General features: G+C 38.5%; 1 protein-coding gene across 6 annotated transcripts; it reads left to right on the plus strand.

Annotated features, from left to right (window-relative positions):
- On the plus strand, window positions 1-27,548 carry MFF (mitochondrial fission factor). 6 transcript variants are annotated; one of them, XM_068954056.1, is made up of 9 exons: window positions 1-228; window positions 6,542-6,759; window positions 7,626-7,798; window positions 8,695-8,783; window positions 13,339-13,413; window positions 16,938-17,096; window positions 22,878-22,940; window positions 26,255-26,339; window positions 26,716-27,548. In XM_068954056.1, exons 2-9 carry the CDS (start codon window positions 6,543-6,545, stop codon window positions 26,845-26,847), a joined length of 993 nt encoding a protein of 330 aa, XP_068810157.1. In that variant the 5' UTR covers window positions 1-228; window position 6,542; the 3' UTR covers window positions 26,848-27,548. The 6 variants fall into 6 exon arrangements, with proteins under 6 accessions (XP_068810157.1, XP_068810159.1, XP_068810162.1 ...); XM_068954057.1 differs by having other exon boundaries at window positions 15-96; XM_068954058.1 differs by lacking the exon at window positions 22,878-22,940.
- The last annotated feature ends 112 nt before the right edge of the window (window positions 27,549-27,660 follow it).

A 27,660-nucleotide genomic window follows, 5' to 3' on the forward strand; every position in this document is an offset into this window, starting at 1 on the left:
GGTCACATGACGTGCGGTCCCCGCCGGCCCGGCAGCCCTTACGGGAGCCCGATGGGGACAATCAGGCCTGTCTTCGTCTCTTGCCTGGGGAGTGCGGTGAGCGCTCCTCGCGCCGCTTAACCCCTGCCCTCCCCCCCGCCTCCTCCGCCGCCCCGCGAGAGGCCGGAGGCGCGAGCGCCCGGAGCGGGGCAGCAACGGCCCGCGCGGCGCCTTCCCGCCCGCCTCGGGGTGAGTACGTGCCGCCGGGGCCTGGCGGCAGCGCTCCCGCCGCTCAGCCTGCTGCCGCCGCCGGTGCCCGCCCCCGCCCTCTCCGCTCAGCCGGTGCCCCCGCCGCCCGGCCGTTACTCGCCGCCCCCTCCGGCGGCGCCCCTGGCCCAGCCTGGCTCCTCCCTGCCGCGCCCCTCCTTTTCCCCTCCGCCGGTCCCCCGCCTCGCCCGGCAGCTGCCCGCTGGCCTCGGCTCGCCCCGACCTCCGGCGGCCGCCCCGGCCAGCCCCCCGCGGCCTGGCGGCGCTGCCCGTCACCCCGTTCGTGGCCGCCGCCGTCCTTTGGGTGCCGGCCTCGCTGTCTGGCAGCACCTGTGGCTGCCCTCTCTCGTATGCCCGGTTCCCTAGGCGCTCCCGGCTTCTTTATTCCCGCCGCGTCACGGGAAACGTTGGAGCAGCAGGATGAGCCACGCTTGCAGCCGCCTTCTAAAGCGGGAGGTTGACGGTGACGGCAAATTTGGACTTGTCTTTTGGAGACTTGGCCCTTAAGGGGAAGTCTCCGTCAAGAGGAATGAACGCTGAAAGGGTCACTTCCCGCGGCTGTGAATCCGAGTGACTGCTGAGTTCTCGTGGGCGCTCCTGTGAGCTGTGGGACCGCCCACTGGAGATGGGGGCTTTTCAGTGGGGTAGCAGCAGAATCGCGCACAGCAAATTCCTGTTTGACCCTCCTCTGACTTTAATGGACGTCAGTCTGCTGCCAAGGCGCTCCTAATACGGTCATAACACGAAGAATATCTGGATGTTTCAGAGCAATGGTTGTCAGACTGTGCCAGTTTATCCCTTAAAGTTTCTGATATTTTTCTACTAACCAAAAAGTGTTTTGCGTTAATATGTCCAGTTGGAGTTTCTGGTCGGCTCTGGAGCTTCGGAGGGACTGTTTGCAAAGTGTAACAGGAAAGGAATTCCTTGAAAAGGAAGCAGCCTTATGAGTTTTGTGATTTGATAGCCTTGTTTATGTCTAATAGGTGTTTTTTGGGTTTTTTTTGTTCATGTCATGCTTGTGCTAAGGTAATGTATTCTAATAGTTCCACGTGTGTAACTGTACTTTGCTGGACGCATTTCACTATTTAGCTTATACGTAGTTGTTCTATCCCTCAAATTGTTCCATTAGTGATTTGTTACATCATAGCTTCTGATCCTGAATGATTCTGTGATGTCCTGACAGTTTTAGGAAAAGGTCTTCTGGATCCCATAATGCATTTCCCTAGCTTTGCTTAAAGTCCTCATCTGCTCCTTTCCCTTGTCAGTAGCTATCTATAGACACCTGCCAAAGCAGCACTTTGTAGCTGTTGCGCCCTTGAAGTGACCAGATCCGGAGCAAATAACAACGTAGCTGCCGCAGCTACTAATTCAGTGCAGGCTGTACGTCCTGCTCTGACCTGAGTGCTGGCACAGTCATGCTGTTATCAGTACTCATCTTCATATATCTCAAATTAACTTGGATGCTAACATTGTGAGATAGTAACGTTCCTAACTGCAGCACAGACGTGGCCAATGCCTGATTACTGCCTGAATGTTGACAAAAAGTCATCCTTCAGATCCATATGCATTGCTTCATCCCCATCTGTTCTGGTGCAGCTCCTGTTTAGAAAGGGAGGCAAGGAGGAACCCACATGACTTTTTGATCACCTCATACAACTTTTCTTGTTCTCTGCTCCCTTATCCTCCGCTGGATTTTTGTACTTTCTCTTCTTCTTTATAAGCCTATGACACTTGTCTGTGCTCCAGCTGCTCTCTATCCTTTCTCTCTCTTGTATTTGTGTTTGTATTTTTACTGTCTCATCACTCCCAGACTTTTTTCTGTTCTCATGCCTCTTTACAACTACTTAATTCCATAAATATCAGTCTTAAAATCCTCTTTCCTCCCTGATTTAGTATCATCTTCTGTAAATATGGTTTGTCTAATAACAATATTACAGGAAACACGTGACTTTGAATTCAGTTCTCTTTAAATAGTTGGGCTTTTTGTTAACAAGCACTGTTTAAATATTTTAAATTTTCATTTGCTGAAATTCAGTGCTTCTTGTTTTGCTCTTCTCTTGTAAAAGACGAGTCGGAATAGAATCAATTCGCTAGAAATCACAATTTTGAATGCCAAGGAGTAGGCAAGAGTAGGAAGATACTGAACTATTGTATCTGTAGGTGCTTGACAGGTACAGCTAGACCCACACTATGATATTTAGTTTATAAATAATTTATAAAGTAACTATTTTAATGCTATCCTTTTTTTGTATGTGTTTTGTCTTACAGCTAGAAAGCAGCTGTCATGTTGTCCTATGTCCAGAAGCAATGCCAAACATTAGGGAAGCTGTGATGTAAAGTAAACGGTGCTGCAGTGTAGTGATACTTGATTGCAAAAAACAGATCTGGGCAGATATTTCAAAATGAGCAAGTGAACAAGCAGTGAAACACATTTCATCAAGTCTTATGAGCGGTGACTATTTCATGAACTGCTGCCAATAGATGTTCTTGATATTTTAAGTTCTTAAAACTCAGTCTTTTTATTGATGTTATGAGCTGTACTCCTATATACCTGGAAATGTTTTACTGATTATAGACCCTGTTTTGGAATGGAAAGCAGCTTCTGAGATGTGGAAATCTCAAAAAACTGTACTTTGTTCATGTCACTGGCTGATCTAGCCTGTGTCTCACAAGAGGGACAATTCTAGCTTGCAACACCAAAGGACAGGGGTTTAAAAAAAAAAAAAAAGAGTGAAACAAGCATTTTGAAGCAACAGAGCTGTTCAAGCACCTCTTGAGCAACATACAACATATATTCAAACAACATACACATATTCAACATATATATAAACAACATATATATTCAAGTGTTTAATTATATGGATTCTGACAGTTTCTTTCACTTGAGAAATACAAACAGTAAGAATTAATACAGATGGACTTGTGCATCATTTCAGGTGTTTTCTTTACAGATTGTTTAAAAAGTTTGCATAGAACAGAGACCTCCTTGCCTTGTCCCTGACCCCTAGCTCTCCTACTGTGCTGGGGTGAGTGAGGCTTTCGGATGAATGAGGTTCTTTCCTTTGCACTGCGGTGATAGAGAAGTTCTGAAGCACTGAGGATCCCTGGATGGATTCCCAAGTGGATCACATCTGGAATATGCTAAACCTGTTCATTTAATATAATCTTATACAATCCAAATCTTTCTGTATGTTTCTTTCTGATGTGTCAAGATTACTGTTAGTTTGATGATGAGATTTGATTGATAAAGACAGGAAGTGTTGCTTCTGTGTGGTGCTATCAAGCATATCAGTAACTTAGTCTCATTATAATTATATGCCAACAGATAAAGGGTCGACTAGGTTCTCTGTATGCAGATGGAATGTGCAAAATAGATAAAGGTGTCCTAATGTCTTGTGGTTTTTGAGAGACTTCAGAAAGATTGTCTCTGTTTGGAATCTGTGAAACTATAAGGTGTTGTAAGTATTTGGTTCCTTTTTTTTATACCCCAGAAGGTTGGCTTAGTTTGGTTCAGTAGGAAATAGTGCGCCTATACTGTTTGAAAGCATTCAGCATCTTCCCAGTATATCATGGTTGCAGCCTTAGCACAAACACCAAAAGATAGCGTCACAGAGGCTGATTTTTCCCTTAGGTGGATCTGTCTGTTTCAGAGCAGACATTCTGTGGTGAAGCGGTGAGAGAGGAACCTAGGGTATGTCTTTATGTACTAAGAGCAAGTTATGTTAATTGAGCATGGTGGTATGCTACTGAAAGGATATGGTCTTCAGACTAGAGGTGTCTTGCATGGCCTCATGTTGAATGGTGGGCAGAACGACTTGTAGTTTGTCTGACCTGCCGCATATGGTCTGCACTGAAACATTTTGTTAGCAGAGTTCTGTATGTTCAGCATACTAAAGCGCGCACGCAGCACCAGACATAGCCTTGCTGCCAAAAATAGTGAAAGAACATAGCTGCAATGGTAGTGGCAAAAAATGCCCTTTTGCCAGGATTCATTGCTTCATTTAGGGAACTACTTCCAATAATATGACTAAAAGAACTCTTGCTAGCATAAGCTATGTGTTTTTTTTTTGTCAGTGGATTTGCCAGGATAGCTCTGTGTGTGTGTGTGTACATGTGTATGCTATGTATATACATATATACAGATTGAAAAGACCTCACAGCCATTGCCTAGATGCAAGGCTTCTCACAGCTGAATTCCCTTTCCAGCCCCACTCCAACTGCAATATCAGGATTTCTCTTTCTCTTAACCCAAACCCTAACCATAATTTCAGTGTGAGCCAGCAACAAGGATCACTAGCCATTCTGCAGACAAAAAATTTCTCACAGCTTAGCTCCCATCGCAGCCTATAGTTACCTTTAGCAGCCCATTTTCAGCCCCACTGTGACTGCCGTTCTAGGCTTCCTCCTTTTCTCAACAGTTATCTGAACCTTCCTGCCCCAAAATAAGTTGTGTCAGTCAAAGCCTTGAACAAGGTCCTCTAGCCGTTGCCCAGAAAAGAACATCTTACAGCCCACACTTCCCTCTGGCAGCCCCTTTCCAGCCACAATCTAGCTGTAGCTCCAGGATTTCTTTCTCTTAACTCGAACCCTAATCCTAACCATAATCTCAGACTGAACCATCAAGGGCCAACAGTTGTTGCCCATATAAAAGCCTTTTCACAGCCCAGTTCTCTTAGCAGCTTCCACTTTTCTGTGGCGGCTCCTTTCCAGCTGCGTTCCAAGCGCTGCTGTGGGATGTCTTTCTCTGCTCCCTACCCCTAAAAATAACTGTTATCCCAGTCTGAGCCTTCAATACGGCTTCCCACCAGTTGCCCAAATACTGAGCTTCTCATAACCTGGTTCCCTTTGCAGCCTGTTTCCTTCTCTACTCCAACTGCAGCTCCAGGATTTCTCTTATCTGAAGAACCCTGACCATAACGATAATCTAAGTCAGATACATTGACAAAGCCCCCAGACTAATAAAAAGTTTCTCATAGCTGTTTTCTTTGCAGCCCACGCTTCCCTCTAGCAGCCCCTTTCCAGCCCCACTTGGACCACGTTTCTGGGCTTTTGCTTTCTCTCAGCCTTAACCCATACAAGAGCTGTAACCTCAGAGTGAGCCTTTGATATCCACCTGCCCCCTCCCCAGCCATTGCCTAAGTGAAAAGCTTCTCACAACCCAGATTGCTTGCAGCACACACTTCCCTTTGGTGGTCCCTTTCTAGCCCCGCTCTAACCACAGTTCTAGGCTTGCTTTCTCTCGACCTGAAGCCTAACCATAATCTCAGTCTGACCCATTGACATGGCTAACTGGCCATTGCTGGATGAAACCTCTCTCATTACTGAGTTCCCTTTGCAGCCCCTAGTTTCCATTAGCAGCTCCTTTTTAGTCCCTCTCCAAACACAGCTCTAAGATTTCTTTTTCTTTCAACCTTAACCTTAAGCCTTCCAAAAAATGATTATCTTAGTCTAAGCCTTTGATATGACTCCCCAGCCATTGCCCAAGTAATAAGTTTCTCACAGCCCAATTCTTAGGAAATTCCCTTCTCTTTCTAGGAAAATTCCAATATAAGTGGAAAATATTGGCAAACGCTTTTAAGCTTAGATAAGTGCTTATTCTTTCTCTGCCCCTCTGGTATGTGTTTTGCAAAAGTAAGATTTTCATTTATGGGAAAATTCAAAAGTGAAAAGTTTACAGGATTGCTTTTGATTGGGAATGGTTTGTGAGTATGTTAAGTGGTCAAACTGATTTGACAGGTGGCTGATAGGAAATTCTGTACTGGTAAGATTGAGTGAGATCTGTTTGATTGATAGCAAACAGAAGGCTGTTGCACAGGCCTAGTCCTTTCTTTAGTTTCTCCTCCTCAACATGCAGTTTTGTAGGCTTTATCCATTTTCTCAAATGTTGGTACAGTGGATCTGTGTAGATACCAATTAATGTTTCTGATTTCTCACCGATCTCCAGAAAACTTCTTACTAGTCTTCTCAATGTTTTTTCTTTCTCTGCCAGCCAATGCAGGAGCAGTGTATTACTTGCAGAATTTCCAGGGCTTTTTCTGTCACTGTTCAGTTTGAGGACTGTTAGTGCAGTTTGGAGTGTTGTATAAAACGTACTTCTGTTCTTTTGTCATTACCCTCTACCTCAGCCTCTTGTGATTGGACTTCCTATGAATTTTATCCTATGGTTTGTTTCCCTAAATAAGTTTGTTCGGTTAGGATCATCTAACACTTGCCTAGTGATCTGAATGAATTTCCTCTGGTCACTTGCTGTCAGTTGTATATATTGCCATTATAGCTTTTGGTTTTCTTTTACCAGAATGAGTGGGGCTGCATTTCCATCTCCAGCTGCTGAGATGGCAGAAATTAATCGCCTTCAGTATGAAATGGAATACACCGAAGGAATCAGTCAGCGCATGAGGGTCCCGGAGAAACTCAAAGTAGCTCCTCCGAACGCTGACCTTGAGAAGGGTGCCCAAGAAGGATTTCCAAATGCCAGTGTAACTATGCAGGTTCCAGAGAGAATTGTAGTGGCAGGTATGTTTGTATCTCGATATAAGAAAAATAGGCAAAAACTTAAATTATTTCTTTAAATGTCTAGGGGCACAAAAATATATATTGATATATTTTAAAGGAAAAACCTGTAAATGCTTCCTAGTTTTCAAACGGAAATTGTTGATCAACTTTGACCTGTGAAGTTTCTGAAAATCTGAAAATACTTCTTGAATAGGTTCGAGGTAACTTGTAGTGGAGACAGTTAATGAGTGAATTATGAACAGAAAGTTTAGTCGCTGACTTTTCATTTTACTAAACCATTTCTGGATTGTGAGCAATAATATTTAATTTTTATTCATTTACAACTGATTTTCCTAATAAACTATAGGCTAAAGTAACTGTAACAAGTTTTGGGGACGTACTATATCTTAGCTGTTTGCTGCTGTTTAGAATGTATTTGATTATAATCAGAATGCTAATTATGTTTAGGATCTGTCTATTATTGGGTGAACTCTATTGATAATTCTTTAGTATATATGGTTGTGGGCTTTACAGTGAGAGATCTGGAACAGCTGAAAGCCTTACAGTTTGCAAAATTTGTGATATGCGTATATTTTATGCCTAAAGAGGGAAATTTTCAAACTCACCAGTCACTATCTTTGTAAACAAATAGAGCCCTAGCAGGACTATGTCTTGAGATAAAAAATGCCCTTACTTATAGTAACAGGTGCTCAGGATTATTCAGGGTTATTTTACTGAGAAATGCTGCTCCAATAACAGTGAATTAATGTGGTCCTCATAAGAGGTTTAGACACAATTTTGAACATATAAACTATGTGAGAGAAAGGAATATCTAATTATTTGGCATAGTCAGGGAAAGTGACTGATGGCATCTGATGTTCTTGCAGGTAACAGTGAAGACATTCCATTTTCCAGACCACCAGACCTTGACCTTCTTCAGTCTACTCCATTCAAACCACTGGCATTGAAAACTCCTCCCCGTGTTATCTCTCTTAGTGATCGACCACTAGATTTTTTGGACCTGGAAAGACCTCCGCAGCAGACACCTCAAAATGAAGAGGCTAGTATTTATTTTGCTTTTTCCCTAGTAGAGCATGATCTGTTAGAGAAGAAAACCGGAATGACCAATGATGTCTCCACTGCGATCTGGATCTACTTGATAACAACATATATTGGGAAGATATAAAAATATTTTTATAAGCACTATAGTAGTTCTAATGATGACTTTTAAGTTCTATATTTATTTTAACTGACAGATGGTTAGGAGTTGGCACGCTCAGTAAGCTTACACAGTAGGTACAGAAATCAAGTCATAATACTTAGAATTACTCAAGATATTTTAACAAAAAATTCCTTTTGACTACAGAGAAAATTGCAAGGTGGTTTTTTTTTTTTAATTTGCAGGTTATCAGAAAGCAGAAAAGCAGTGAGATTTTTCTGACATGTATAGTTAATCTTTGGAACTCACTGTCATATGATATAACAGCACATAGAAATAGTGAGTTTTCTTTTAACGAAACTCTGAATACCGACTTCAGAGAGTGGTGTAACAGTGGCATCCAGATAGATGATATGTGATTGACATTTTATAAGCTGAAAAATATTTATGAAGTTCCATATTCTGTAGACTCATAAAACACAATAGAAATATATTAATAATATTAATCAAAATGGATTACTTTCTTACACACTGAAAATTCTGTTTGTTCATACATTTTGGTACCAGATCACGTGGCTAGATGAAGGCAGGACTGCAATAAGTTTGAAGCTTAATTTTTAAAGGTACTAATGTCAGATCCTGTCATCAGATGTTTTCTTCCTAATCACTGTGAAACCCATGAAAACATCTGTTTTTATCTGAAGGCTGATCTAGCTTATAAATCTTCAATGCTAGACTCCTAAGCCTCTCTTGGAATTCCTTGCCTTTTATCTCCCTCTTTTTCCCCTTTTACATAGGTCCGCTCAGTGGGAAGACTGAAGAGAGAACGCTCCATGAGTGAAAATGCCGCTCGGCAGAATGGCCAGCTGGCCCGCAATGATTCCATGTGAGTAGAGCAATGAAGTGCAGTGACACAACTATACCTTTGTTACATGTTTCTTCTCTATGTCCTCATAATTGCTCTTCTAACTAATATTTTGTGTGTTGTGGCAAGTACATAGTTTTAAATGTTATAAGGCTAGCATTTTTCTTAATTTTTACACTTTTTATTTAGTTAGATGACTTATTTGTGAAGTAGTTTCCCTACAGTGGATGGGTGGGAGCGTTTGTGGGGTTTGGTTGGTTTTTTATTTATTTTTTTGGTCAATTTAGTGTTTTCACTGTTTACTGTAAATTGTTACTTTAGGTCAATTGCTTTTTCATTGTATCCGTTAGCCTCTGAATATAAGAGATATTCAGTTCCTTATCTGGTATAATACTTTTTCCTACATTTTCAGATTATGTGCTCAAAAAAGTTGAGTTCTTTGTGCATCAGAAACGTACCCGTTTCTCTGACTATAGAATGTGAAAGAAAACATATAATAACAGAGAAATATGTTTATTTCTCATAAATATTGCAATAAGTCATTTTTGTTTGGTATTTATATACTTAATGTATTGGAATTTCTTAATCTTTCGAGATCAAAATAACAGGTACCATTTAGAATCAGAAACTTCATCTATTGATACCATCTGAGGTAGCAGTTCTGATGGTGCTTTCTGGAGACGTATATGTCTGTATATTCTGATTAGATATGATAATCTTTGAATAAATGTGGTACATTATAAGTGACAACATCCTTCCACCTGGCAATAACTTTTTTTGCAATATAAAACTTCATATATTTGTCAATCAAAGTGATTCCTAGTACGGCTACCATAAAGAAATCATACAATCATTTCCCCAATGAAAATGTTAGATACAAAACCTAAGAACGGGATTCATCTGTCCAAATATAGACTTTATAACACAAACATCTATACTGAGCTAATCATCCAAAATTCCATCTTCAGTAAATAGAAGAAAATTAGTGCATTTCATCTGACCTCCTTAGGCTCTATCTATTTTTAGTCTAAAATAGATCAAGTGAATTATGTCCTAGAAATGCCTATTTTCTTCTGTTTACAGTAAGGGCACTAGGAGGTTCTACATGTATTACATGCATATAGTCCACCTGTGAGTTAGCTTATGACTGAAACAGGTGAAATTAATACCACTCTGATATATCTTTCAGACAGATGTTATAATTTTCCTTTCCTTTCTCCAAATCTTGATGAAAACATTCTTGCATAACATCCTCTTCTTATTTGTCATTTCTTTGGTTCATACAAGCTTTATAAACTGCGCATCTCTAGGCACTCAAGCCTCCTGAGTCATATATATTCACAGACTTGGCCAAAGCAGAGTCATGTTTGTAAGCACCTGACCAGCTTGGTATACAAATGTTCTAGCCACCTACTAAATGCCCAAGGTCCCCTTGGCATCAGTCATCCGGTTACAATATGTTGGACCAGATACAGTAGAATCACACTGCAGGAGTGGCCTTCAGATGCCTCTTTGATTATCTGCATTTCATGCATACTGGAATACATGACCACCCCACGATGGAAGCTGCTTGGGAGTCAGTTTACACCTTTGGCAAAGCAGAGCTGGTAACATCAGTCTTTGATACATTGTTGCACTTGTGCGTGGGGGGGGGGGAAAACAGATGCCATTTGAATTCTAGCAGTTTCAACTGTATGCTTGCTCCCCAGGTTTGTGTACTTTTCTGAAAGTCATGGGCAGCATCTGCCTAGCTGACTATGAGAGAAACTGGCAAGATCAGCCTTGAGTGGATTTATCCAACTATGAGATATTTCTTGCATGTGTTTGGACTTCTTGAATCCTAAATACTGGCAAAGACTCATCTGTGTGCTTTGTTGTGACACTGTAGCTATATGTGGATTTATTGGTTTAAACCAATGTATTATTTGCTGTCACAAGTGCTTAATCTACTTGTGGTCCTTCAAAGAGGCTTAGCAGTATAATAAGAACTTGGAATCCTTTAAATTTAAAAAGGATGTGATCACTGGAGTGTTTAACTGGTAGTATGCATGATTCAGTTTATCATATACAAAAACCCAGACAATTGACACATCTGGATGCATCAGTTTTTTTATTCTCTCAGTGCCCACGCTAATACCTGCATAACATCTGTCAAATGCAAGTTCAAGTGCTGGTCAGTTTCCATTATTGGGCAATGTTAGAAAAATGCTATAAACTTTAGATTGATGAATGATTTGGGAAAACAGATACGGTAGATATTTATCTGCATTTGCACTTGAAAGAAGCTATCGCAACCGTTGCTGATACACATGAATGTCTGTATCAAGTAAATAACATCAGAAGTGTTGTTATTGGAACAATCCCATAAGGGTATGTAAACAAGGCAGCATCGATGCCCAGTTCTTTGTGATTCTGCAGTTGTGGTCTCATTTTTGGAAGGAGAGATAGGAAATACAGTTAAGGAGGTCCAGTCCTTTCCCAACTGGCAATTCTTTGATGTTAATGCAGTAGGCATAGGAATATTTTCAGTGACTTCACAAACATAATGAATTTTTCTGTGAAGCTGATCCTTGTTAACACCTTTGCTTTAGTAATAAAATTAATTCAGTTGAGTGCAAAGAATTTTCTTGATATGCAACACTTTGTTTTCAGAATATTTCTGTTGTGAGAGTGATCCAGAATCGCTCCTCTTTTGTTTGTACAAACACTTAACAACTTGCTAATGCTGAGCTGCTATAGCTACACTCTGCTAGCAGTGTGGAAGAACCTCTCCTTCACTACAGCATTGCACACTTGCTCACCTGCACCTAATGTATTTTAATAGAATTTTGTATGTCCCTTGCCCTCTCAAGTACTTGTTTTATTATGACAGAAGTTAAACTATGCCTCGTGTAAATCACTGAGGTTCCTGTAAACTGCTGCTTTTTCTGTCATTGTTGCTGCTGCTTTTGACTCACTACTATCCAAAAAAAAAAAAAAAATTCGAACGTGCTGTGGCATTTTTAGTGATGCTGAGTCTGATGTTTTCCCTCACTTGGGTTTTGTCAGTCTCCAGGTAGAGAATGTGACTGTACCTGGCTAACTCTTAGAAGAATGTTCTGTGAATTTATCTTATGAAGATATTATATTCAAGGTGGAACTTGGCTTTCCTGCATTTGTGTGACCCACATAAGTCTTTAGTACTTGGTGAAAAGGTATCGCTTTGCTCTTGTTTCTTCACAATTTAAGCCCACAGAAAATATATGGTAAACTGCAAAAAAATTGCAATCACCATCTGAATAAAATTGTAAGTCACAATTGCACAAATAAAATTGGTAATGTGGCATTATATTTTCATTGTGGTAGCCACCTCAAAAAAGATACCCATGTGGAAGTGTTATTCAGTGGTTCAAAATAGTCAATACAAGCAAACACATCTATTTCTGTATCTAAATTATGCTACCTCAAATGGTTCTGGTTATCACCTAGCTTACTATTTCTGTTAGAGGCACATAGTCAATGAGATGCATTTCTTCTAAGTTTAATTCCCTTGTTGATGAATTAAAATAGATAATTTCTACTATGGATATATTCTTTACAGAAGATTTAATTCTACGTCTGTTATGTCTCAGTTATATAACTTAAATTTCTTTTCCTTACCCTCTAGAAATAATTTTTTTTCCACTGTGATGCAAAAACACAAGAAACCAGCTGCTCCTAAAGTTTTTTTCCAGTGTTGTTGGCTGAAAAGATCATCTTTGTTCTAATTATCGTAATGAAATATCCTTGCTTTGTCAAAACTGGCTTGTCTTTTAAGCTCGCATAGTGTTTGAAATGTATTACCTCTGCAGCAACAAGTGTTTTGGTATGCTAACTGACTTGGCAAAAGTCAGATTTTTGTTCCTGTGTTTGTGCTAGTCTGGTTCACATCTTCACATGGGAAAAACAGTCCAGGTTTTACAGTCAGTGTCAAGTTACTTCAAATGTTCAATTACTCTCAAAGAAAATACCTTGGTTTTTAATGTTTGTTTCTCTTACTTTCTTGTTTCAACTCTATCTAGTCTTACTAATAGACATGATAGTCTACTCAGATGCCTTGTTAAGTGCCCCATTGAAAATACTTATGGAGCATTGTCATTCAGAACTTTTGCTTCCTAAACAGGAGCATAATCTAGTTTTAGTCTGGGACACTATTGTCTTCCTCAGACAAAATGTCCAGATGTACGCTGTAAAATTCTGATGCCTGACCTACAAAAATGACACAATTAAACTTTCTGGAAAAGCTTGTCAGAGTGAAGCAAAAGAGTTGGTTTTGCTCCTTGTTACTGTGTTCTCCTTGAGGTACACATGACTGTTAATTTTTTTGTTGTTTTTCTCCTCTTCTCATACAGTTGCATGCAGTGACTGCTCTGAGAATTTGTTGAGAGTTGGGCTTCATTAAAGACAGTAATTCTCAAATGCTTTTAGAAAATGGAGGCTAACAAGTAGGCATTTGCTTGTAAAGTAACTATCTATGTAGCAATAATGACAGCTCTCTAAGTTACGTTCCCTCTATTTATAAGGATGCTTACTTAAGAGATTACAATTATTATTCAAGGTTGCACAGATCAGATACTGTCCCAAGAAATAAAATGCCACGGTTCCAGTCACCTCTTTCGACTAAGGATTGCACGTAAGCCTAAATATTACCTGGTATATGAAAATCAAGAATGTATTTAAATATATAGCTCTCTGTAATACTAATTTTTCTGACTAAGTATCAGTAGTTTAGAACATAAAATTTGAAACAGCCTTTGCTACACTGAATGCCTGGTTTCTAATTTTGCTGCAGGGTTTCTCAAACTTTTTCTATGTAAGTTACACAGGGAAAAATTCCCAGATGTAGAAGGAGAGGGAGAGTTGCAACTACCAGCAGATATGTCAATAAAAAAAAAAAAAGACTTGTTTCTCCAGTTAATCAAAAGCAGCCAAAGAACAAAGAATCAAACAAACTTAAGCTATTTTGAAATTGAAGTTTTGTGTTGGCTGTTGCCAGCCAATGCTGAATGCAAGGGTTCCATTTCTAAATCAGAATTAAACAAACCACTAAGAGTGGATGAAAAAGCAGAGCGTTTAACTTTCTGCTCTCTCCTTTCTTTCCCTTAGAAAAAACACATCTCCCTAGAGAGTTTAGTTTCACAGTTTGAGAAATGCTGTTCTTCAGGCAAGTTGTGGGGGGGGAGAACGTGATGGTTTGCACATCTTTAATGAGACCACAGTCTATCCCTACGATTGAATTCAAAGTAACTTTGATTAGTTACATCTGTTTACACCTCATTTGATATATCTGGGACTATGAGTCAGAGGAATACCCGAAATAAACCCTTCGCCCTGTGTATATCATAAGTGTTTTGACCAGGCTTTTGGGAGATTACTGCCAAGCTAGAAGCTTTACATGCAGTAAAATACTGTTGAGCTCTTCCATAGTATTCCTGTAATTTCTTGTTGTTTGTTTTTTCGTTCCAAATCCGTATTCCTTACTGGTGCTTGCATTGTAAAAAGGGAATGCTAAAATAATAATTAGCTGGAGCTGTAGATAGAATCGTTTTCAGAAATCTGAAACAACATTATACTGAGGACTAAGAACGTTTAACTGCAAACAGAGGAGAGAAGGGGGGTAGCCACAATGTCTAATGATAAACCATCATGTTAAATGTTAGAATTTCTGATGTCATCTTGGCAAATTTGTATATTGTATATTTGCTTCCTAGTATTGCTTCTCCATAGTCTCTGTAGTAGTCCAAAGGACTACCACGAGTTTACAAGTGAATATTTTTGAATTCTGAGAAAGGAGCATGGAAAAGGAATTTGACTTTTTTATTTTGTTTCTCCTCACGTTCCCTAATCCTGAAATTTGAGCTTCTCCTATAGTAATTCTCACTTTCAGAGAGAACCAAAAAAAGAGAGGTGTCTCTCATACTATGCAGTTTAGAAGGATACCAAGTTAGCAGTGGTCTTTATGGAGAAAATTGAATAATTTCAGTTTATATCTTGGAGAAAATAATCTCCTAAATTAAATGAAGTGATTTAGGAGATTACTTAATTCTTTCTTAAGAGAATAATTAATCTCTTGAAACTGTCTCCTCTTACAAGCAACCTATAAAGCAGTGAGCTTACAGCCATCCAATAACTGGACCACAGGTTTCGGAACTTAGTCTAGTTCTGAAATCTTGCCTTGATTTTTCCTTATTGTAAAACTTCCCATTTACTCAGCACAGGTGAATGACGCAACTGCTTCAAGAGAATTTTGTGCGGTTTTAGTTCAATAGGTAGTAGCTACAGAAGCCTTTGTATGTATGTAACATTACTGTGGTATTTACAGTAATAGCAATCTGGAAGGTGGGAGTTCTGTAACATCCTCTAGTATGTAATATGTCTAAATTCTCTGTACGTTTTTTAAGATGACCCTCAGCCTATTCTATAAACTTTTGAGGTCATGTTTTCCATTAGGATAAAAAAAGTTGCTTATAAAATATACTATGCTTTCAGGCCTGCAACTCTTCCCTCAAGCTATGCCTTCAGCTCTTCCTTCATTTCCCTCAAGCTAGCAAATTTGCACAGAGTAGAAAGTCTCATAAATTCACTTGAATGTCAGTATTTCCCTACTTGTCTCTGCTTCTTGATTATTTGCTAGTGAATGTTGGGATTTCCAGTGCAATTCAGGAGTAAAATAGTGTGGCTGTCAACACTGCCCTTGATTGCAAAGTACAAGTCATTATAAACATAGAAAGAAGATGGATTCTGGGTTTTTTTTTTTTCCTCCTTTTTACTTTTGGGGGGGAGGTCCAAGCTTACACCATGCAAAGATATTTGTACTTCAGTTGACAAATACTGGCCATTATGAGTCAAGCACCAGCTAGTGCACTCTTTGCACTTCTCTTGAAGCTCAGGATGGCTGTGCCCTTCTGTGGGTGAAGTGACGTTCTTATATGCTTTTAAGTCTTTTTCAATAGAATTTTCTTTCTCACTCAGTTTTGTGATCTTGGTGACAACCAGTTGCAGAACAGCTCCATTCAAAATAAGGATATCTAGACAGCTAGAGTTTTGACTAAGCCGGAGATTATCCAAATATCAAGCCAGCTTCCAAGCACCCAGCCACTAATGCTTTACTGGAATATAATGATTTCTTAAAAGTGCCAGTAAGGGTGGGAAGATTTGTATTGTAACTACAAAACCTGTTGGAGCAAAGCACGGGTGGGAAGCAAAGAAGATCAAAGGAAATATGTTGAATCATAGATAATAATCTTGGTATAAAAACTATCCCAAGATTTAAAGTGTACAGTGACTCTTACTTTCTCTTGCCTTTACATATTAACGACTAACTTAACAGAATGGCTTAAATTTTTAATTAAAATTTCTATATTTGTTGTTGTTGTGTGTGTTTTTTTTTTTTTAAACAAAATGCCTTGATATGTGAAAGCCAATGTGGATAATGTCAGGTCAAACATGAAGAAAAATCAGTAAAGCAAAGGCAGTTTATCAGAGTTCATTTCTGTCTAATAGAGATGAGGTTTGTATAATCCTGTAAACAAAACTGTCATGCTTGCATTCTGTATATTTTTTTAACTATTGCCTCATAGTCAAAAGTTCAGATCAAGTAACTTGTTGTCACTGCGATAAGAATTCTGTGCTGCTTTTGAATTTCTTGCAGTTGCCTTTAAACTTCATTCACACATACAATACTATCTTGAACTTTAGTGAGCCTGAAGAAAAAATCCTTGCCTGTTGCGAGACACTTATGTGAGATTCTCCTCATTGAAATAGGCTTATGTTTTCAAAGCAGATTATGGATAGGATTTTTCTTAAAAAGCCAAGGCTTGTGAAGCATTTCATTCATGTCAATGAGGACTTAACTGCTGACTTCAACGGGTACAGAATTAGCTGGGCAAGGACTTTCTAAATGTATCGTGTATAACAGATTGAAACTCACCCTTGCATTATTATGTGTGTATGTTTCTGAAGAGCATGTATAAATGTAGTTCACAGTCCTTATACTACTGGAATTTGGGAGTGTTACTGTATAATGGTGGGAGAAAGGTCAAACCAAAAGCAAGCAATCAAAATTTTGGAATGGGAACTATCTGAAAAGCTTTTTTATTTTTATTTAAAATCTGACTGCAGTATTTCTCTCTTCATTTACTGTGCTTATACGAACAGTGTGACACCATCACTGCAACAGGCTCGTGTCTGTCCTCCCAATATGTTACCTGAAGATGGGACTAATCTTTACTCTGCTCGTGGCATTTTGTCGTTTATCCAGTCTTCCACTCGTAGGGCTTACCAGCAGGTCTTGGATGTGCTGGATGAAAATCGCAGGTGATTGGTTGTCACTGATTCTGCCAGCTTTTGCTGCCTTTTTTTTTTTTTTTCCCCACCTTTTTAGTGGAGTGTGGTTTCTGTTTATTAAATAATGAGATGAAATTATTTACTTTACTTTCTTTTGCTTTCACTCTTCATAAGCAATTATATTGTCCAAAATTCACATTTCACAGTGCTTCTTGATTTCAATCAAATATAGCATTGTTTTGATTTTACTTCCAAATAAAAATCAAAATAGGAAGTGCTAATTTGTGGCTGCCAGGGTTTGTGCTGTTCACAGGTTGTTAATGTTTTCTGCAATTAATGTTTGATCTCAAGCCTATAAATGTAATAGCCTTGTCTACCATTTTCTGTTGGTGAGTAATGACACAAATCAATAAGATTGGGTTGATATTGTCATAATTTATTGAAGCAAATGTACAGAAACAGGGTAGAATGTTGCGCAAGACATAGCGGATGCTGCTTTTGGAAATGTGCCAAGACTTTAGACCGTGTCAGTTTATGTTCTGGCTAGTTGTCTCTGGTTGCTACATGACTGATGGTGACCATCGCTTTTCTGGATATTTGCTAGGGAACAAGAACGGAAATACATGTCTACTGAGGAGCTGGTTGCTCCTCTGTTCAGTGCTCTCTCTATTTTGATGGATAAGCAACCCTTGCTGTGATCAGCATATTTCCACTCTTCAGTGGAGTTTTGCCCACTCACTGAATCCTTGGATGTTTTTGATTTGGCACTTCTAAGCATTAAAAGGATGTCATGTTTAATGCTCTAGGAGCATTTATAGAGACTCATAATGGCAAGGTTAATTTCCCAAATGCAGTTTTTCGTTTCAATAGCATGTTAACACAGAGATCCAGATAGTAATTGCATGCAGCTAGTCTCTAGCTCTTGCTGAGAGGATGAATTGGAGACACTGGGAAGAATTACTCTTTCCTCTTTCAGTTTTGCCTCTCTATGTCAGGAAGTCCTTTCAAATTTCCCCCCTGCCTCTGGTTGCTAATATGCTGGCACTCTTAATGTTTTGTAGCATTGAAGTTAAACAATTTCCTTTTTAGTTGTTTTGGTAAGAAAATGTCACTATTAAGCCAATCTTATTGTGAATGTCAGTGTATTTGTGGTCAGTTTTCAAACTGGCATGTCCTCTAGCTCACCATGTTTGTTGCCACAACAATATCTGATTGCCCATTTTAAGGTCTGAATTGTGCAGAGCTGCAGACTTGCTGACCTTTATGCTCTTAACCTGAACTTAACCTGGAGGAAAAAAAAAAAAAAAAAAAAAGAGATGCTCAGTTCCCATTGAACTTCTGTGAGTTGGGTGTTTAAACCCCATCTGAATCCTTGAAATTCCAAACTGTAGCTGTTAAGATTTTGATGACTGTCAAAAGTTTGGTGGATAGTAATAACCTTTTCTTGTCAGTACTAAAAGGTTAGATGGAATTACACCTTTTTGCAAGGTTAAGTCTTACAGATTAGGAGGAATTCTGCTGTCTGTGCTTAATAGCGCTCACTAGGCATATTTTGCCAAGGGTCCCTGTTAAAATGTAGACTGAAATTTTCACCCTTTCTACAGTCTGCAGTGAAGCTAACAGGTTTTGTCCCTGATTTCCAATGGGAATGTTCTTGCCCATATTTTCTTGGATTCTGGAAAATATAATTCTGTATGCTGGTGTATATGCACTTCAAACTTAATTCACAATTAGCAAAAAATTTCCAGGGTTCTGAATGCTTCAAAAGCTGCTTTCTTCTTTCTGGTTTTGCTCGATTTTTTTGAGGTATCCTTACTAAGTATGGTAGAAGAAACTGGAAACTGTTGCTATCCACCTATGAACAGATCTTGCCAAAAATCTTGAAATTATCAATAAGGTGCCAAAACGTATTCTGTGTGGCTGGGTATTTAGATACCCACTCTGATTCTAAAACTAGCGTAGGAATGTGAAATTTGGATGATCCACTTGCATGGTTGCAAAATATTGTTCATTTTAAATTGTTTATAGCTGCACTCTGTTCTTTTGCTCTATGTAACGTGCTTTCTATTTCAAAGTAAGCCTGATCTGTTTTAACCTTTTTTAATCTTTATTACTAGAAGAGATCTTTTAAAATGAACAAGTTCTGACTGTGTGTTATTCACTGGAAACATTTTTAACTTGTTTCATGGCTTGCTTTTCTTTTCTCAAAAAATTTTGCAATTGTTTTCCAACCTGCTAAAACTCCTAACGGTAGGTGCTGATTGTATTGCTGCAAATAATGAATTACTCCTGATTTTGTCAGCATTGCTAGCATCTTAGGTTATTCAAATGAATGGCAATGTAGTGATCACGATTTGCACTGTGTGTTTGCTCTTGTGTTTCCTTCTGCTTGGCCAAGGATGCTAGGTCGGTTTCACTTTCCAACTCTAACCAATTTTCTGTTTCAAGTTCTGTAGAATGAATACAGGGCCAAAGCTAGTGTCTTTTAAAGGCTGATCTTCTTTTATGCTCTAGGCGAGGCTGCATTCAAGGAGACTTTAGAAGTGTCTTAACTCAAGTGCAGATCTTAACACAACTTTATTCATATATGAAATTGCCTTTTTTTCTGTGTTTTATTAATCTGACTTATTCTTCACCACTTGAACCAAAAACTTTTCACAAAACAATGTAATTTTTGTTTAGGAGAGAACTATAGGAGTTTGTTTAGTACTTCCTTTGTTCAAGATAACCCTTTCTAAACAGCCACTCTCCTCCTCAAATGCCAGATTTGACACGCTTCAGGAGCTGATTATTTTTTATATTGAGCAAGTTGACAAAGTAGACATAAAAAGGGATGTGAGATAAGACTACAGATTAGAACTACATGTCACTTTGGAACAGGGTACTATGAGCTCAGAGGAAAATGAGATCGGTCTGCAGATGTGAGGAAGCCTGGGAAAAATAGCCACCGGTTGCTTTGTTGAAGTACTTGCGTGTAATGCTGAAGCTAGTAGGGAGAGCAGTTTTATCCTGTCGCTGTGACTCTTCAATGCACAAATCCTTTCCGTACTTGAGAAGCTCAGCTTCTTTACCCAATTAACCTTCAGATCACTTCCACATAGTCCTAATGCCCGTTCTTAACGGCCATCCTGAGATTTCCAGGGGTGTTTCAACGTATGAGAGGTCAGCAGAGCTGCTACCCCTGCTGAACAAGGGGAACGTGCTGGCCAGTCTCTCATGCATGTGCGCACAAACAGCATAAGCTGGACCCATTAGCCATAGATAGGTGGACTATCCGTACTAGATTATCCATGCTTGTCTTTTTCCTCCCAGACCACGTGTTTATGACTGCATCGTTATTGTGGTATGTCTGTTGCATGCTCTGCTCTAAGCAGAGGAAGACAAACCACATTCGTTTGGCTGTTTCATTATTGTCTGTTTTCCCACTGTTAAATTGCATTAGTGTGCCTTCCATTCGTGTTGTAGGCGGCCACTGCATTTGCAATGAAATAGTTAAGCACTGAGTATATTTGGCCTCAGAGTTGTGGCTTCTTCTGATCATGTGTTAATATGTAGGATGGTAACTGAAACAGGTAGCCAGGAAATTCAGAATTTTAATGCAGTTTTGGCATAAATTTTTTTTTAAAGAAGGCCATGTATTTAAGAGCTTTACTGAAAATATTGTACGTTTACAGAAAAACTTGATACTGATTTTGGGGGTAAGGCAATCTCACCTAGGCGGTCACTGAGCTAAAAGGAATGTTTGTTTATTAATATCTGAAACCAAACAAGTAAATTGGGTGGGAGAGGCAGAGGAATATTCTGGTGGCTCTTTTGGGTCCACCTGTAGATAAAGAAAATGTGAACTGCAAAGAAAGAAGTCATGTGCAGCTTTTTAAAGGAATTTGGCTGTGTTGGGAAGTGGGATTAAAGACTTGATTTTGGATTAAATTAAGTGCCTGTTTTTGATAGACCCCTAAGTATTCTAGTTCTCCTTCTGTGCTGTTGCCCTCAGCAACCTCCAAGCATGTGGCTTTTCTTGGAAAGGGTAGCGTGTAAATTAGTGCTGATTATTTCTGCAGCATCTACAAAAAACATTGTTTGTCACAAAATACCAAGAAGGCCAAGATTTTGGGAAGTGTTGGGGAACATTTAGAATCTATGTAATGAGAGGAACTGTTGACATCTCTTAGGTGGCACGGAAAATGCATGCTGGATATTGGCATGCTGGTGTTAGCATATCTGCTAATTAAGTGACTCATGTTTGCAGAAAAACTCTGGAATCTATTCCATAGCTGCTCTTTGCTATATTTTTTTTTTTCATTTTTTGCAATTATTTCATTCTAGCATCTGTCAGACAAAACTTTAGATGAGGTGAATTATTTTTCTGATTAAAAAATACAAATTTGATTTTTGATAATTTTCTGCATCACTTCACTCACTTGGGTGAGAATATTCATTTATTCTGTGTTTTGGGAATAGGGTTTTGTTTTGTAAAATAACATCTTACTGGCTTATCTTGTGTGCTAGCCAGAACAACATTGTGGTATGCAATGGGACTTTTTTATTTTTAGTTTTATAGATGCATATAGATCTTCTGAAACTGGAGCACTTAGATAGTGCTAGTTAGAGCAGGACTTCGTCCCAGGATATATTGGGCTAAGTACACGCTGAGACTTCTAGATCCTGATCCTTTTAAATGAAGCTAGTGGTTATGATATTTTTGCACAGTGGTTGCTCATTTCCAGGCCAGACCACAGTATTCTCCTAGCTACCTCAGTACCAAGCTTCTGCCTTCTATGCGTACCTGGTCTAAAGATCTTAATGCCTAGATTCTCTCTTTTTCTTTTCTTTTTTTTTTAATTTTAATTTTAGAGCCCATAATGTACTTGGGTTAAACACAGGCTACAAATTCCTGCTGCTGGCACTGGGGAAATGAAAGAAATTAAAAAAAAAAAAAAAAAACTCTTCAGGGGCTTTAAATCTTATTACACAACATAAATGTGAAACAGTAGTGCCTCATACTAGAGGTACTGGAAATATATAGTACTTGCTTGTCAGAAGCAATTGCTGGTACTCATGTGTCAAAATCAGGATGCAGTAACTTCTTCCTGATAAGTTAGGGCGTATTATATAGTTGCAGCAACTTAGAAAGCGCTAATGTTTTTTTTCTTTTTTTAGGCAGAGAGAAAGAAAAGGAAACCAAAAGAAAATGAAAGAGTAACACTTAAAGGGATATTCATACCATCTACTTTAAGCTTTTAGTCACTTCTCTTGGAGAGATCTGCCTCTCTCTTGTGACTGTACAAGGTCTTTAAGCTACTAGCTCAGATTTTCTAAATTAAATCTATCTCAGATGAACAAAGAAAAGATTAAAAACACCCCTTTCCTTAGTGGGAGGAGAGGAGATTGAGGAGGTGGTTAAGAAGGCTTTAACAAATATGTGTGGATATATATTTCTCCATTGTTTCATTGGTTTTGGGTGGGCTTTTGTTTGTTTTGGGGGGGAGGGGCTTTTTTGAAATCTGAAGTTTCCCATGGTTATAAGGTTGATGCCCTCCTTCCAAACTTTTATTCCAACAGCACATCTTCCATAAATGAAGCTATGCCATCAACAATTGGCCTACATGTTGACAGCTGCATACAATTTGTGTTGATTAAATGAGAGAAATATGAAAGTACAATTTACAACATATTATATTGTATTGAAATTTATACAATATAAGTAGGAAATATTTTGATGTTCCTTTGTTCTATGTGTTTTACCTCTTCTTTCTGTCTGTCGTTTCACGTTTCTGTCTTGTGCTTTCTATCTACAAAAACCTGCTATAGGCCAGTGTTACGTGGTGGGTCAGCTGCTACCACTTCCTCTAACCCTCATCATGACAACACCAGGTAAAGAGTATTTTTTGTTAGCCATGATACACTAGTTCCGATTTTAAAATTTAGGCTTAAGTTTCCCTATTTCTGGGGAAGTCCTTTGTTTTAAACTTAATGCTCACTGTCACTGTTCATCTCAACTCTAGAGGTACTTTGGGCCCTTCTTCCTTGTCGATCCAATCCACTTGCAAAAACCTCACATGTCTAATAGATGGAACGTGTTCCAGAACTCTAATTCAACATAATGTGTCAGGGAGGCTTTTAGGTTACATTAGCAGTATGCTTATTTCCCCCTTGGTGGTGGCTGAGCTCCATTTTCCTCTTGCTAGAAAATCTGGCCTTGAATCACCTTATTCTTTTAATAGTGGCCATGTGTCCGTAAAACACAGGTATTTTCAGTAATATGCTTAGGATTTTTGTAGCTGGCTGCATTTTCACTGCCATTATCTTAGTAAACTGACATCATGCAGTGGAACTGGGTGCAAGTTTGACATGTGGTCTTATGGTCTGGGCTAAGGAAAATACATATTCCCTTCCCTCATTCCCGCTTCCCACCACGCTTCTGCAGTTTTTTCAAAGTAGAGATTGCACTCGTGCTTAAATAGATGCTGGATTCACGTAGGTGATTCTTCTCTGACTCAGCAATTGAGTTCTTGTGATGGTCAAAGAGGATTATCTGAAGGGATTTCTAGCTGGTAACTGTCTTGATTTAATACCTGGACTAGATATGTTCAGAAGTTAGTAAAGCAGCAGTGATATATTGTGAATTTATATTAAATTTTTGTGACCTGGAGGAATGTCTGTCTGTCTCATTGAAACAATGGGCCTTTTCACTTTTCCCAAGAGGTGGTAAGGGACAACTGTGCTGTGGACCTGGTGGAATTTTCTAATTTTTTTTGCCATCTGCTATAAATAAAATGGCTACCAAAAGACCCTCCTCAAATTTCTCTGGCTTTCAAACGACTTGTAGAAGTAAAGGGAATAAGTTGAAATGGAAGAATGAGCAACTGTATATGTAAAAATAATAAATAAAGATACAAGCACTCTCTCTAAGAGGTGTATAAAGTCCTTTGCTTTCCACAGTATCTATAGTATATGTCATGAAAGTTTTAGGATAGACGGCCATTACCCAGTTAAAGTATCAAGCCTTTTTGTTATAGGAAAGAATTTAAGTTTCTTGTATTTATCTTCAGTCTGGATAAGTCTTTCTCATGCAACAGTATGAGGAGGGAAGTTAGAGTTCTGCAAAGCAACTGAGGACCACCTGAGAGAAGAGAAAAGCTTATGAATTGATTTCCTGAACTGTCTCTGAGATTGTTTACACACAAAATCTCTCAACCTGAGTTACCTTTCTGAAATATGAAATGTGTTATTTTCTTTCTTCTTCTTGTCTTCCCCCATTTACCTCCTAAATTTTAGAAGAGATACCAGTGGATCTACAAAAAAAACCTTTTTGCCCGGATTTGTCAGAAAACTTGAATTTTTGTGCAAAGCTTCAGGTTGTTTTTTTTTCTTTCTTTTTTTTAAGCAATAGCAAAGTTCACACTGGTTTAGTATGAACTCAAATTTATTTTTAAATAATCTTTTCTCTGCTGAATTTGTGATGTGAACTTCACAGCACTGAGGAAATAAAAACCAGTTTCAGTCTCTTTAATATTGCCCAAACTGAAAGAACTATAAGTAGTCAGCAGCATAAATTACAATGGAACTGATGTTGAGTCTCCTTATTTTAATTATATTAGACTTCCTAAGTATAAAAAAAATTATTAATGGCTTTAATGAGAAATTGTTTTACTTAACACAATGAATTAGCAAAACTTTTCTTGTCCCATATTATGTTTTTAAAAGATCTGTCTTGTGACAGATGGTTGCCTAATGAAATATTCCTGTACTAAAAGTCATTTTACCCTGCTCTGTCCTGGAGAAGGTTTCCCTCTCCCTCTACACCTCCAACCCCAAAAAACACTGTTCAAAAACTAATTAAACTCCTAGCTTTTATACAGTGTTTCGCAAAGATCTCTTTGTTATCTAAGTCCAGACTAATGCAGTTCTCACTTAGAAACAACAAGAATATTTTCATGAGCAATGGAACAGCGAAGCTTTTGAGAAATTGTATGTTAGGAAAAAATGTCATGAACTAAGGGTGTTCTGTAGAATTTTCCTAAAAGCGGTGGAAAAACATGCAATGCAAAACTATTAGCAGTGTTTAAGTGCCTCCTGTAAGCTTACAGTATTCTACTTATATTCAGAGTTAACCTTAGTACGTATCCAAGTTGACCATTAATGTAACTGTGTGACTAAATGATAAACATTCTTTTGGGATGTTTTTTTTGTTCTGAATTTGGTAGCTTTGACATGTATTTTGTTCAGTTTCCTAACCTGTTTGCAGCAGTTGTCTGTACATCCTAACGGGAAAGAGAATGCAATCAAAAAGGGGAATTAATATTGGATATTGAAACTTTAAGATAGTAAGTGAGAAACTCGGTGATAAGTACGGCATTAGGAACTACTTTTACCTGATATTTGTTGGAAAAGAATCTGGTTAAGAGGTAGCATTTAGATGATCAAAACACATATACTTTATTTAAACTGTCTGCCCTCTTCCAGCTTAAAATAAACATGCTGTATTTAGTTAAATAACTCATACTGGAGATAGAAATAATGGTTTCTCTGAAACGTTCCTTGCCTTAAAGTACAAGGTAGTTTCTGCATTAAGAAAACTGCGAATTGCTTTGGAAACAAACTTCTTTTTAATGCATGTGAAGTTCAGCAGGCAGTGACTCTGCACTAAAATTCTTCATTGCAAGAGTCTCAGTCTTTGCCTAAAATACTAAGATTATTGTGCCCGAGATCATTAATCTCAGTGAGCATCCACTTGAAATATTTAATCAGTTACTAAGTATAAGACACAATTCTTTCCAAGTCTTCATCTGATTGTTTCAGATCTGTTGCAGGTCTTTTGCAATTTTGGCACTTTTAGCTCAGGCAGTTTTCAGGTGTCGTTAATCAGTTGAATACTGGAAACAGTCTTTTGAGAGACCAAGCCATAGAAAGAAGTCTATGTGTGCAGAAAATCTTCAAAAACATTTAAATGTGGAAAGCCCTAGGTTCAGATGCAGTCAAGCACTTACCCTTTTCATATATCTATTTGTGCTTTATTTTGTTAGGATCCTATCGAAATATACAACTTTGTAAAAGCTGGAAAAAGTCTTAAATTCTTCTCCCCATCACCACCAAAAAATACATCTACTGGAACGACCATAAAACATAGTATTTGATATTTTGCTGTATGGATGAGACAGCTAAGCTGTATCTCCCTTATTTGATAGATATGGTCTTTCCAACTTGGATACTACGCTTGAGGGAACACCAGATGACATGACAGTTGTGGATGCGGCCTCCTTAAGAAGACAGGTATGTAAAGCACAGTGGTCAATAACATTGAGTAAATGCTGTGGAGGTTAAACGAGGGAGCAGGTTGCCTGTTGCAATATAACGGGTATGGCTGCAAAGGAAGCCATAACAGCTGTGGTGAGGGATCCTCTCCGTACCTGCTGCTGGACTGCCTTCCCATACCCTGTATCTGATAATCTGGAGTTTCTGACTCCGTTTCTGCTCCTGTTTGTCAGGGACTGCAAGATCTGGTTGTTAAGTCACTGAAGGATTTTAAATCCTTGTTAATTTGACTTCCTACCATCTGTATAAAATGCTAATTGTATATGCCTTTACAGAAGTTTTGAGAGAGTCCGGCAATTTTAATAAAGCACTGAAAGCCTTTATTTATTTTTAGATAATCAAACTTAACCGCCGACTACAACTTCTGGAAGAAGAAAACAAAGAGCGTGCTAAAAGAGAAATGATCATGTACTCGATTACTGTAGCTTTCTGGTTACTCAATAGCTGGCTTTGGTTTCGGCGCTAGACACAGCTCTCCAAAGGATTTAATAGTTGAAAATATAAAAAATTTGCAAAATTCTTTGGTTTTGTTTCTGACTTGTATGCTGTTTTATAATTCATACACTGGAAACTTCATCACAGAAAAAGGCAATAGAACTGCAGTGTTAAAGGGATACTTTGCTGTTCAGTTATGCTGTATTTAACAGATTTGCATTGCAAATACTTGCAGTATCCTCTCTTTGCATGCTTCAGTGTAAATATGGATCAGCTGATTTTAAAATGAAATTGCTTCTTGCAATGTAAGGACAGTGACCTACAGAAATAATCACTGGATGTTTTGTTGTGGGAAGAGAACAAAGGGAATGGGTTGGGGGAAAAAAAGATTTAAAAAAATTGTTTTTTATTGTTCTGTTATTAGAGGCAGTTAAACATTGCACTTGTTTTCCTTTAGTCAGACTAGTTACAGAGGTGTACCATATTCAAGAGTTTGTCCTGTTTCATGAATATGTTCCTTGTTTAAGCACATGTTCAGGTCAAATAAAAGGTATTCTTTGCTAACATGCAGATTGTCCAGAAGTGTGTAATATGTATTTTTTTATTTTATCTTTAATTTTGCAGATGTTTTTCTATAAAATACGTTTGTAAGCAAGTCAGTCTGTGAGTGGTTGAAAGATTATGGAGTACAAGGTACTGATGTAGCATATTTAATAAAATAACATTAAACAATGTTTTGTTTTGAGAGTTTTAAGAAACTTTGCTTAGTCGTTGAAGTAAGTAGCAGTGATGAACTGAACAACTCCTACATAGCATTTATTCTTGCAGGTGGGCATCCACTAGC

The sequence above is a fragment of the Struthio camelus genome, chromosome 9, assembly GCF_040807025.1.
Source record: "Struthio camelus isolate bStrCam1 chromosome 9, bStrCam1.hap1, whole genome shotgun sequence".
NCBI lineage: Eukaryota > Metazoa > Chordata > Aves > Struthioniformes > Struthionidae > Struthio > Struthio camelus.

What these genes read in the sequence shown, in the direction of transcription:
- MFF (XM_068954056.1), top strand. Translation starts at nt 6,543, where the DNA reads ATGAGTGGGGCTGCATTTCCATCTCCAGCTGCTGAGATGGCAGAAATT. An exon ending in CCTCATCATGACAACACCAG is followed by an intron (nt 22,941 to 26,254) that starts GTAAAGAGTATT and finishes CTTATTTGATAG; the next exon opens with ATATGGTCTTTCCAACTTGG. An exon ending in CGGCCTCCTTAAGAAGACAG is followed by an intron (nt 26,340 to 26,715) that starts GTATGTAAAGCA and finishes ATTTATTTTTAG; the next exon opens with ATAATCAAACTTAACCGCCG.